This window comes from Nyctereutes procyonoides, unplaced genomic scaffold, assembly GCF_905146905.1.
Source record: "Nyctereutes procyonoides isolate TBG_1078 unplaced genomic scaffold, NYPRO_anot_genome, whole genome shotgun sequence".
Taxonomy (NCBI): domain Eukaryota; kingdom Metazoa; phylum Chordata; class Mammalia; order Carnivora; family Canidae; genus Nyctereutes; species Nyctereutes procyonoides.
The window spans coordinates 27,661,082-27,673,797 of NW_026575024.1; the positions used below are offsets into that span (position 1 = coordinate 27,661,082).

Consider the following 12,716-nt stretch of genomic DNA (forward strand, 5'->3'; position numbering starts at 1 on the left):
TAAAGTAGGGGTACAACCTAGGCTGTGTGCTGCCCTTTTCTGTCTTGCTCTGGAAGCCCAGGTCCACTTAGGGTCCAATGGGACCAGACCCACACCTGATGAGGCTATGTGGGGCAGCCAGGAAACCTGGTTCAAATGCACTCACTTACCAGCTTCCCTGTGACTTTATTTTTTTAAAGATTTTACTTATTTATTTGAGAGAGACACACACAGAGAGGCAGAGACACAGGCAGAGAGAGAAGCAGGCTCCCTGTGGGGAGCTCAATGTGGGACTTGATCTCAGGACCCCGGGATCACAACCTGAGCCAAAGGCAGACGCTCAACCACTGAGCCACCTGGGTGCCCCTTGAGTAGATTCTTTAACCTTCCTGTACCTCCGTTTCTTATCTACAAAGTGGGGTGATAATAGTGCAGATTGTTGAGTAGTCTATATTGATTAACTGATGTTAAAGTGCACAGACCCAGAACAGGCAGAGCAGGCTTTCAAAAAGTGAGGCATTTTTCCAAGCTTTGAGGCTCTGGGCACTAAGAAACAACTCCTAAATTCTACCAGCCTTCCCTCTGACAAGGCCCATCTGTCAAGCTACAAAACCCTTTTGGTCCACCACTAGCCAACTGCTGAGATGAGGAAAACCAAGGCCCAGAGAGAGGAAGATACCCAGCCCAGGTCACACAGGAGCAGCCGCCAAGCTAACCCAGGCCAGGGCTCCTGCTTTCCAGCCAGTTCACCCTCAGCGCCTCCCTGGTTTCCAGGCCCTGCTGGCCTGCCCTCTGACCCTGGCCCCCTGGGAGCCTGATCCCAGGCCCGTGGAGTGTGCAAGTCTGGTCTGGATTAGACACGCTGAGAAGCAAACGCTGACCACCCCCCCACCCCCACCCCCACCCCGTAGGCTGCTGGGCAGGACCTGTGCTCACAGCTGCTGAAGCTCACAGGGACATAAATCACAGTGGCAGGAGTTCTTGGGGACTGGGACCACCCTAGCCTCCCAAAGGGCATGCGGGCCTGAGAGTCATGGGCAGGGATGATGCCTGGGTCCACTGGGGGCATTTTCTACCTTCAGTTGGAGCAGCTGAAGGGCGAGTCAGAGGGGGCCGGGAGACCATTTGGCTGGCCTCACATCCTTGTGGGCCAAAGTCTCGACTTTGTTCTAACTTTCCGTTCTGCAATCACTTCCAAACATCCAGAGAGGTGAAAGTGCTGCAGAGAACTCCAATATACCCTTTACCTGGATTCACCAAGTTTGGGCAGTTTGCCACATTTTCCGTATCTTTCTCTGGCTCACACTTTTTTTTTCTGAACCATTCCAGAATATGTCCCCTATATCATGTTCCTCTACCCCTCGATAATAATTCAGGATGTATTTCTTAAGCACAGGGATATCCTCTTACATTACCACGCTGAATTAGGAAATTCAGAAAATGTAACGTTGCTGCAGTACTTTTATCCAATCTATTGTTCTTACCCTGATTTTGTCAACTGTCTTCTATAGCATATCTCCCTGCAGTACCGGCTCCAGTTCAAGGTCATGTCCTACATTTTGTCATCCAGGTCTCAACTTTTGAGATCATATCCACATGAGGTAAAACATACGGTAACAAGAGATACATTCAACTTTACATGCATGTCCCATAAATTGAGATTTTTGTAAATCCTCTGTGTAACGTTCTCACGATAGTGCGTTGTAACTTGTGACTGTGCACGGGTGCCTAAGTTAGCCTGCTGAACCTACCACACATTTTGGAATTGTTTTGTGGTGTTCTTTAATCTAACAGGCTCCTCATAAAATGGAAGGGGTTGAGCCAATGACAGGAGCTTAGTGCAGTGGAGAACTGGCTCAAGGAAGGGGCGATGTGTTCTCAGTCCTGCTCAGATCCAAATACTACATACCTGTGGCCCACTGCCGTCCTTCTCCAGGCTTTGGGTCCTTCACTGTCAGGGGTGACCTCTGAGGTCTTCCACTTCCAACTGTGAAATTAGGGAAGAGAGCACTGTGTGTCAAGGGGGACCTGGGGTCCTGGTGGTCCAGTAGGGCCAGGAACTCACTGGGGCAGGATGCTTCCTCTGGATTGGCTCAGTCAGCTCATTGTGAAGTGGTGGCCTTGGAGATGGTTTTTGCGCTGATGCTTCTTTTTTTTTTTAATTTTTATTTATTATGATAGTCACAGAGAGAGAGAGAGAGGGAGAGAGAGGGAGAGAGAGAGAGAGGCAGAGACAGAGGGAGAAGCAGGCTCCATGCACCAGGAGCCTGACATGGGATTCGATCCCGGGTCTCCAGGATCACGCCCTGGGCCAAAGGCAGGTGCTAAACCGCTGCGCCACCCCCTGCGCTGATGCTTCTAGTGTCTAAGATGTTTTGGGTGGAGACTGGGACCTGAAATTTAAGCCTCATGGTCCCTGGTGGCCTTCATGGTCCCTGGTGGCCTTCATGGTCCCTGGTGGCCTGGCTGAAGTTGGTCACCTCCTCAACTCTTGGTTTCTTCTCTGTGAGCTCCTGTTACTCCCTTGGCTCCAAGCTGGTTCTCTCTCAGGGAGCCTTGGGGATCCTGGCTGGACCAACAGCCCGGAAGGTGGGAGGTGTGCACACTGGGGGCAGGGATGTTGGGCAAATGGGCCCCAGAGGTACTGGTCTGGGGTTATGCCTGTTCTGAGTCACAAGTGTCAGGCCAGCCTTGCAGCCCTCACCGAGGTTTGGGAGTTAATCGCACTACCTGGGAACAAAGCTCAAGGAAGCCCATAATCTGCAGAGTACGTGGGATAGAGTGCTATGCAGCTGTGAACGGGTCTGAAGTAGCTCTGAACACTGAAGGCTTTCCAAGAGGTGAGGAAACTTTTTTTTTTGTGCAGAATGGTATGTGTACAAGGCTGCCACTTATGTGAGAAAACAATGCTTATGTGGCTTGCCTATGTATGTAGAGACTGTCCCCGCAGGAATCCTCAAGACCCTGATTTACAGTAATTGCCTCTGAGACCTGGAACTGAGTGGCTGGGAAGGAAGGGTGACGTTACTGATGCTTTATTCTCTTTTGTATCTCTTGAACTGAGGACTCTGTGAACCCTGTGTGAGGAGAGCAAGAAGGGCTCCCCGAAGCTCTCGTTGCACTTCCTGGTCTGCACGCTGGGTACACAAGTGTGTGCAGCTTGTGAAAACCTGTTGGGCTGTGTGCACTTCCCAGCAGGTACACTTTCCTGCATGTAAGCTACACTTTGGGGGAAAGTTTTAGCTTAGCATGTTGTAAATGCTTGTTTCAGTGTCTGCTTTACAAAAACTCTGTAGGATAACAGTGTTAACTGTGGTCATCTTTGGGATGGGTGATATTTCTAGGGTCTTGCAGCGTTTATATTTTTTACAATGGAAGAAACATAAGCAAAGAAACTTGTAAGTGCTTTCTCAGTACTAGAAATCAGGATAGAGCACTTCTAGGAGAACACACAGGAAAATGTTCCCAGCCATTGCCTTCGGGGAAGAGACTGAGGAAGGTACTGAATTACTTACCCACCCTGTGCATAAATGGTCTATTAAAAACTTTTTAACCAGGCAAACCAAATAATGATCATTCTGTCCTAGCTATTCTTGCTGGTTAGAGACTGGCCCAGGAAGGCCCAGAGCAGAAGTCGAGCAATTTCTCTGGGGTCACCCAGCCAATCTGCTGGCAGCAGTGGGCCTCCAGCCCAGAGCACCCAAGTGTCTGCTCTGTCCCCACTCCTGGGTTTCCTGCCCATTGACGAAGTCACAGTCCTTTCCTACGGCTTTGCCAGGGGCTGCCTGGCCATGGCCCTGGTCAGACACAGGGAGTACAATGTACTTTCCTAATTAGCTCCCCAAGGGGGAAGCACGACTATACTGGGACAGGATAGGCAAGCCCAGTGTCCCTGGAACACTGGAAAGCGTGGTAGAGGGTGCTTGGAAAGCACTGCCAGGCTGGACCTCACCCCCTTGGGGCCCTCCTTCCTCCACTTCGCATACCAGAGAGGTTAAATGTGGTGGTTTTACAGCCACTCCAACCTGGACTGACCCCCTCGTTCTCCTGGGGCCTCGGTTTTTGTTTGCGAGGCAGATGAGGGTGGGTCTGGTTCACCACTGTAGTGTCTGGCACAGCACCTGGCATGCAGTGTGTGCTCAGTAATCCGTTCATCTGCAAAATGGGCAGCCCCACTTCAGGCTCAGTCAAAAGGCCAAATGCAGAGGGTGGTAGAGCAGAGTGGATACAAGCATGGACTCTGGCCTGGCGCCAGTCAGTAAACACGAATTAAAAGGGCTTGTTAAGAACGTTTTTAAAATAGGCCTGAGTGGGCCCTGAGGAAAGGGTGGTTGCCTGGCTCTGCTGCCTCACCTGGCCCCTCTCTCTGCCTTTCCTTCCCTCCCACCTCCTGAGCCTCTCTGATCCTGGCCTCACAGGGCAGTCCCAGCAGGAGAGCCAGGTGCAATTGGCTCCACGGACCAGCTGTTCCCATCACCACCTTGGCTGAATCCATGAGATGGGGAAACACCAGCTCTCACCTCGCAGGCCTGCTAGAGAGCCACTGGGGCTCTGGGGACTGGCACTCCACTCCAGGCATCTCTGGGGCAAGGGAAGTCTTTAGGGATGGACCTCACCTCATCATCATGCCACATGCCTCTGGGTCTCTCTGCTCCTCCAAGTCATCTCAGTTAAAACGGGGGCAAGAATATCTCGTTAGCACATTTCAAAACGGCGGGCCTACACAGCCCTGTCTGTGAAAACACAGATAAGGGACAGGTTATGGTACAGGACGTTCAAGTGGAATATGCAGCCCCTAAAGGGACTGGCCGGCTACCCTTTACCTTTGTGTGCTGACTTAGGACGACAGCCAGTCTAGGTCAGGGAGAGACATGCAAGGGGCAGAAAGGACAACATGCTACTGTTTGTGTAAAGAGTGGAAGAAAGTTCATATATATATATATATATATATATATATATACATATATATTTGTATTTATGTTTCTGTATTTGTTTGGTTATTCATAGGGAATGGGACAGACTACAAAATCTGGTGGCTGAGGCTGCCTGCAGGGAGAACTGGTGGCTGGAGGACATAAAGGAGGGAAGTTTCACCATATTTCCTCTTGTACCTTCTCACGTTTGAACCATGTGGATAAATATATTCCTTACTCAAATAAATAAAATTCAGATTTCTTGACCAACTGCACCAGACAGCTAACGGCTGTTCAAGACGACTGTGAAGTCTGCTTATCTTTTCTTGAGGTGGGTCCTCCTGCCTTCCCCCAGCCCCACGGCCTCCAGGGGGCAGGGCAGCACCTGTGGTAGAGTCTAGGAGAGGGGCTGCCTTGGGCCTCTGATGTCCCAAGTCCCTCCCTCACGCTCCCCCTTCCCCTGTTTTCCAGCTGGGAACATCTTTTATTTAAAAATACTTTATTTTAAACCCACCAATTCTCTCTCTCTCTCTCTCTCTCTAACACACACACACACCCACACTCATTCACAGATATGCACACATCCTCTGTCACCAACAGTCTTTGTTTTTCCAAAAGCTCTGCCTTGTCTCTGACTAGCCAGGGCTGGGGCTGGCTGGCTGGGTCCTCACAGCTCTCTGGGGTTCGGTGGAGATGTCCCAGGGAGCCTGCCCACGGGGTCATGGGCCCAGACCCTTGCCCCCTGGTCCCAACTTGAAAGTGGTTTGGGTTGGGCTCTGGGGTCTTCTCCCCTGTTCAACCAGTGGCTGACCTCTGGCCTCCTTCTCCAGGGTCCTGCTTGGAACAAATGCCATAGGGGACTAGGCTCATCTCCGCGGCACTCGGAGGGGGGCCACCCCCCTCACCTTCAAGCAGCTGCCCCCCAGGTCACGACGGCCACCCTGCAAGAGGAAAGAAAGAGAAAGTTCAATCAGGTCACCATGAACACTGGAACTAATCTCTGTGTCCAGCAATAGGGGACTTGATAAATAAATCACAGTCACAGGATGCCAGGGTGGCTTAGCGGTTAAGCACCTGCCCAGGGTGTGATTCTGGAGTCCCGGGATCGAGTCCCACATCGGACTCCCTGCATGGAGCCTGCTTCTCCCTCTGCCTGTGTCTCTGCCTCTCTCTCTCAGTGTCTCTCATGAATAAATAGATAAAATCTAAAAAAAAAATAAAAAAAAAAAAAAAATCACAGCCACATAATAAAGTTCTCCAGAGCAGAAGGCCGAAGATACTCTTCAGGACTGGTAGGGAATGATGGAGAGATAACTTCATTTAAGGACAAAAGCAAGAACTGAGTGGATGTCCCTGTGTGCTGAGACGTGTCTAGAGAAGGGCACGTGGGAAATTGCTAATGGGTTTCCTCAGAGGAGAGAGATTTCATGAGGAGGAGGTACGATAGGTGGGAGGGAGGCTTTTTTTCTTTTTTAATGCTATCTACTTTTTTTACCTTTTTCATTTCTTCCCCATGTAACTTGTTGCTTTAAAAAAACAAACAATACATTTAAAATCATAATATTTTACATTAAAGGGCAAGACAAATGAACCCTACCAGGGTCCTCCCCACTCCCTGACTGTATGCCCAGTGGCTTGCTCACCAACCTTTGGATTGGGTTGGGAGGAAGGCAGGGAGGCTAGAAATCAACCAGGATTTCTGGTCTCTCTGTCTTCATTCAGCGTGTTCTCTCTGCCAGGAATATGCTCACTGGCCCCATCTCCCTGGGAAAGTTTCTTTATTCCTGCCATTACCCAGCACTTCCAGGGACATTTCAACAGGAGAAAACTTAGAAGGGGAAGATGGAGTCTCTTTTCGTTCCCCCACGAGGCTGGGAGCTGAGGGAGTGATAGGGAAATGTTCTTCACTCTTTAGTCCCAGGTGCAGCCCTAAGCCTGACATGGAGCAGGTGCCAACTAATGCTGCTTGAATCAGTGGTGCCCACTGGAAGAGGAGCTAATGGTGGCAGCCCCTGAAGCCACCTGACCATCCCTACCAGTGTTCTGAGGTCTAACATGGGGGTATCATCCTCACTGTGGCCAGTGAGGTCACAGACATTAGAGCACCCTCTCTGTTGAGGCCTCCAGCCATTGAATGACTGGCCCAGAGGCACCCAGCCAGTTGGTAAAAAAGCTAGGCTAGAAATCCATGTCGTCCAACAGTCTGTTTGCTTCCAGGACATGCTGGTATCTGAAATCCTGCTGTAAATACTCACCCCAGTGAGCCTGGCTAGGAGATGCTAGGACAGGCATCTTTCTCAGCCATCTAGAGAAATAGCCAACCATCTGGGAGCTCTGCCCCCTGCCCCCTCCGCCCTGGGCCCAGGTTGGGGCAGATCCATCCAGATGTGAGCCCAGCCTCCCTCGAGGCTCTCCAGGCCCAGGGACAACGTGTTCATTCACAGGCAGGGCTATTTTGAGGGCTGAGGCCACAGTCCCAGCAGAGCCTGGGGCTTAGGCTTCTCAGACAAATCTGGCAGGAGTGGCTGAGAAGGGGGGACAGATATGGGGGAAGGGGGTGTAGTGTCAAGGATAAAATACCAGCTTTCCACTCTTTCACTCTATGCCCTCAGGGACAGGGGGAGCCACCTCTTCTCCAAGTCTAGCAGTCATCAGGAGACCCTGCTCTCATGCCAATGCTGGGACTGTTCACTTCCCTAAGCTTCAGTGTCCTCGTCTATGAAATGGGGACAAAATGATTCTACCGCCACCCCAAGGTGCCGTCTATTTCAGATGCAGCTGTGAAAGAGGCCTGCAGACTGCCAAAAGCACTTAGAAGGGGCCCCGTCTAGGCCCCAGCTTCTCTGTCCCCGAGGAACTCAGTGCCCAGGGCTCTGAGAGGCACCATGATTAGGAGTTGGGCTTGAGTGAGACAGATCTAGGCTTCGATCCCTGCTTTGCCACGGACTACCTGTTGGACCTCAGGCTGGTGACTTCATCCCACTGAGCCTGTCTCCTCCTGTGCAAAGTGGAGTTACTGGGAGGATTATATGCATTCACATAGGTAAAGTCCTTAGTGTAGCATCAGGCACATAGTCAGCGTTCACAGATGTTCACGTAATTATCATCAGCATCATCAGGTAATGGTACCTCCTTGCCACATCATGCTCTGTGCCACATCTGCTCCTGAGCCGTGTATACCAACTGGGGAGGGCCTTACAAGATGATCCTATCCAACTCCACCCCCAGCTGACAAAGCGGGAAATGGCAGAGACCAGAATCCCCCTTCCATCTCCCACTTGCTGTTTTCTTTCTCTTTCTTTCTTTTTAAAAGATTTTATTTATTGATTCACGAGACAGAGAGAGAAGCAGAAACATAGACCAAGGGAGACGCAAGCTCCTGTGGGTAGCCTGATGTGGGACTCGATCCCAGGACCCTGCGATCACGACCCGAGCCGAAGGCAGACACTCAACCGGTGAGCCACCCAGGCGTCCTTCCCACTTGCTGCTATTTCTACCACAGAGGACCACACTTAACCCCTCCTCAAACAGAAAGATACTACAGATTGCCTGGTGGTCCCTGATGACCCTGTCCTCAGGCGAGCCGCGTGGGAGGGAAGTGGTGGCTCAGAATAAAGCAGTAGAGTCCAGGCCTTGGAGCTCTCCGGTCCCCAAGCCCAGAAGGGAGCCCCCGCAGTTACTCCATGAGAGAGTCAATTTTCTTTCAGTTGAGTCTTCGAGGGGCCGGAGCTGGCCAGGATCACCCCCCTCGCCTACTCCCAGAGGAGCCTGTGGGGGTGAGCATGGCTTCTGCAGCCAAATTTGGCTAGGTTCTTGGTCCTGCAGACGGATCGCGGGGAAAGAGCCAGACCTAGGCGACTAAGTCCCTGTGATCCATGGGACAGGCTGCAACCAGCAAAGAACCCCCTGCCCCACCCCCACACCACTGTTGGTAGGGGCGCAGGGTAGACACAACTTCCCCAGGCCTGCAGGTACAGCTCCCCACCGCCACCTCGGCCTGCCCTCCCCGTCAATAACCTTTCCCACTTCCCGGTCGGGCAGGCCTGAGTTTGAGCCCTCACTTCATCATGGACAGCGTCTCTGGACCAGTGACAGCATCTCTCAGCAGGTGGGGGTCACCAGAGCACCTCTTTCCCCCACTGCCGCTGAAGGGTTTTGACCAGAATGCGTGAAGAGTGCTTACACAGGAAATCAGTGCCCGTCAAGACTGCATCCCCTCTGTGCTCTGCCGCCTTCCCCATCTTCCCCTTTCCTTCTCTACATCATGTTTCCTGATGCCAACTCTTGTGGTGCCCTGCTCCTAGAACACCGTTCTCTACCCACTTATCTGCCTGTTTCTGTTCCCAAGCATCTGTCAGGAATGCAGCCCCTGGCTAGGGGCTTCCTCTGGGCTCTGACAGTCCTCCCGCCATGAGAGTGCAGCATCCTAGTCTTCATCCCCATCCTCCTGCCCTGGCCCTGGCATTGCACTAGGAGCTCCTGACCGTGGTGGGTGGAGACCTACAACCTGTTTCTCTGGAAATGTTCTCAGAGCAAACAAAAGGTGACCATAGGGAAGATAAGGTTGGATGAACTGAAGGAACAGGTGAAGGGCAGTGAGAGGGCTATCACTGAGGGCCAGGCCAGCCTTCACATCCCAAGCTGGATGCCTGAAGGCCCACCTGCCCCCACCCCCCACCCCCCCCCCCGGAACACTGGCCAGGGCCCACAGCTGGGAGGGGCAGTGTTCGAGTCAGACAGAGCCTAAGACGACTGACTCGGAATCTGAAGCAGCCATGGGGGTGAGAGGCCAGGCTGGGAGTCTGATGAGTCAGAAGAGGGTGGTCTGAGGCCAGGACACAGAGGCTTCCCCAGGACAGAGTGAAGCAGGGGGCCTAGACAGCTGTAAAAACCAAAGAATAGGGGACTCAGAGACCTGATGGTCATCCCCTGTGCCCTTTCACTTTCCAAAAGGCTGTAGGTCAGTCAGGGACTCTCCCAGTCTCTATCTCCAGATATAAATGCCAGCTGCTGCAATCCAAAGAGGTTCCTTACCGTAAGAGAAGGCCAGGACAGAGAGGGAAAGGTGGGGGATGAAGCAGGCTCCTTGGGGTCGAGGCAGAAGGAGAACCAGCTTCCAACCAGGAGAGCCCCCTTGCAACCTTTGCAGCTACTCAGCCCCATCCGCCCCCTACCAGGCTGGTTCTCATCCTCATCTGGGACACACCACAGGAGTTCAACTCCAGCTCCTTCCAGCTGACTCAACAGTGATCTCGCCCCCAGACTCCATCCCTTTTGGAGAGACTATCTTCTTAACGGAGCAGTAGGAGACCCCTACTGCTCATTAGCTGGCTACCTCAGACTTCCAGCTGGGGATATGTGTCTTTCTTCCCAGTCTCCTGCCCTTGGGTCAAGTCTCAGGATGGGGGACAATTATTTTACTGTTAGGGGTAGTTCAGGGCAACGCGGACCAACAAGCAACAGAACCTGCATTCTGGGAGCACCTGGGTGGCCCAGTGGTTGAGCATCTGCCTTTGGCTCAGGTCTTAATTCCTGGGTCCTGGGATCAAGTCCTGCATCAGGCTCCTTGGAGGAAGCCGCTTCTCCCTCTGCCTGTGTCTCTCATGAATAAAGAAAATCTTAAAAAAAGAAAAGAAAGAAAAGAAAAGAGAAGAAAAGAACGTGCGTTCTGGCTTCCCTGGTGAGCACCTGTGAGCATGCGAGCACACCCCCCTGAGCCTCAGGTCCTCATCAGTGATACACCGGGCAGAACAAGTACCTGCCAGAGAGTTCTTGCGAGTGTAAAAGAAAGGAGGAGGAACGCACGTCGCGCATGGGAAGCGCTTAATAGGACGATGGATGGGCTTTCCAACTACTTCCTCACACTCTTTCCCCAGCACAGCTCCGGCGAGCAATCTCCGTTCCCTGGGCTCCCCTGTCCCACTTCTGGTTGGGGGACTTTGGGCGGGTGGCTCCGGGGCACACCAAACCCTGGGCTGGGAGCGCCCCAGCCCCCGCCGAACTTCCTGTGGCTTCGCCCTCGCTTCACTGGCGCCTCTGCTGCTCTTCGGCTTCCCTAGGAGGCCCCGTCCCCCGCCGACCCCTGGCCCCGCGGCTCGGGTCTCGAGGCTCCGCGCACTCACCCCTTTGCGCTGGTTGCTGAGGCAGAAGGTGCAGATGGAGCGGGGCTGGCGGCCGCCGTCGGGGGCGGCGGGGACCGCGCTCTTGGCACTGCCGGCCGCGCGGAAGCACGGCTGCCCGTCGTCGGCCGCGTCGCCCAGCAGCAGCACGTTGGCCAGGTGCGCGATGTAGCTGGACGCCAGGCGCAGCGTCTCGATCTTAGACAGCTTGCGGTCCACCGGCTCGGTGGGGATGAGCGTGCGCAGCGCCGTGAAAGCCGTGTTCACGCTCTGCGTGCGGTCCCGCTCCCGCGCGTTGGCCGCCTGCCGCTGTCGCACCACCACCACGGGGCCCGCGCCGCCGCCGCCGCCGCCGCCGCCGCTCGCCCGCCGCCCGCCCCCGGGGCCCGGGCCGCGCCGCGCCGCCTCCAGGCCCTCGCAGCAGCCGAACGACTGATCGGACGCGTCGCTCTCGCTGCGGTTCTCCTCGTCCTCGCTCAGCAGCCGCACGTCCGGGTACAGCACGTGCGCACCGACGGGGCGCAGCAGCGCGAACGCCATGGGCGCGGGGCCGCGTCCCTCCGTGCGCCGCGTCCCGGCGTCTGCCGCGCCCCGCCGTGCGCTCCCGCGCGCTCCCACGGCCCCGCCGGCCGCCGCCTTATAGCCGGGGAGGGGCCAATCACGAGGCCGCCCCGGCGGGGGCGGGGCCGCCGCCCTGGCCAATGGGGAGGCGGCCTTGGCGCCCCGGCCAATGGCGAAGCGCCCGCCGCCCCCGTCCCCCAGCTTGAAAGCAGCCCGCGAGCGGAGTGGCCCGCCCTGAGGGTTCCAGGGCCCGGCGAGCGAGCCGGGCTGGTGTGTGCGGGGGTCCGAGGGGTCCAGGCGGCCGGGGTGGGGTGTGCCCAGATCTGGACTCCTTGTCCTCGCTCTAAACCCGCAGGGACGCCCTCTTGACTTCAGTTACCTCGTTTGGGAGGAAGGACCGCAGAGAAACCAGCGCAGGGTTTTCCCACCCTCACGTTCCGATGCTGTGGTTCTAGGCTTTCTAGAGTCTGAGAATTGGGGAAGGGGGCTGGTGCGTGCCAGATTCCCGGCTTCCTCCCATTCGGATTCAGCAGGTCTGGAACGGGGCCCGGGAATCTGCATTGTGATGGTGGCCCTGGAGAACACTTAGAGAAACCTTGTAATCTTTCCACATAAGGATTCCACAATGTCACATCCTCAACAGCAAACTTAAAAAAATAAATAAAAAGGCAAAATAAAACACACACACACACACACACACACACACAAACCAGTAGCTTCATTCATTCACGTATTCATTCGACAAATATTTCTTCAGCCCCTGCTATGCCAGGAATGGTTTTAGGACTGAGAATAGAGAGGTGACAAACTCTTTGCTCTCATGGAATGGACATTTTGGTTGAGGTCCTACTGTGTGCCAGCCATTGTGCTGGGTACTATACTGATCTTTACTGCTCCTTGGTGTAGTTGTGGGGGAGTACCCCCAATTTACAGATGAGAGAGCTTTAGCTTTTAGTCTCACAAGAGGTGAGGGGAGGCATTAGCCCCAGCCTGTCTGACTTCACTATCACCCCTGGTCCCGGTAACCTTCACCACCAATAAAACACAAATTGCTTTCCTATACTCTCCACAATCTCACTCTGTCTCCAAATCCATGCCCTCCTCCCTCCTTGGAATGCCCCCCCCCCCCCCACAGAGGCATAGC

At 54.1% G+C, this 12,716-nt stretch overlaps 1 protein-coding gene across 2 annotated transcripts; it reads right to left on the bottom strand.

The window, feature by feature from the left end:
• Positions 1-1,911: 1,911 nt before the first annotated feature.
• On the bottom strand, positions 1,912-11,601 carry TCF15 (transcription factor 15). 2 transcript variants are annotated; one of them, XR_008661839.1, is made up of 3 exons: positions 11,015-11,601; positions 5,704-5,833; positions 1,912-1,966 (listed from the first exon to the last, which is right to left on the bottom strand). XR_008661839.1 is itself a non-coding variant. In XM_055305043.1 (2 exons), the coding sequence occupies exons 1-2, from the start codon at positions 11,549-11,551 to the stop codon at positions 5,759-5,761; spliced, it is 612 nt and encodes a 203-aa protein (XP_055161018.1). In that variant the 5' UTR covers positions 11,552-11,601; the 3' UTR covers positions 5,417-5,758. The 2 variants fall into 2 exon arrangements, 1 of the variants encoding a protein (XP_055161018.1); XM_055305043.1 differs by lacking the exon at positions 1,912-1,966 and having other exon boundaries at positions 5,417-5,833.
• Positions 11,602-12,716: the final 1,115 nt, after the last annotated feature.

Bases quoted from the DNA above. Each gene is read 5' to 3' on its own strand.
- TCF15 (XM_055305043.1), bottom strand. From the start codon at position 11,551: ATGGCGTTCGCGCTGCTGCGCCCCGTCGGTGCGCACGTGCTGTACCCG. The intron at 5,834-11,014 runs GTGAGTGCGCGG...TTCCTCTTGCAG, and splicing joins TCAGCAACCAGCGCAAAGGG to GGTGGCCGTCGTGACCTGGG.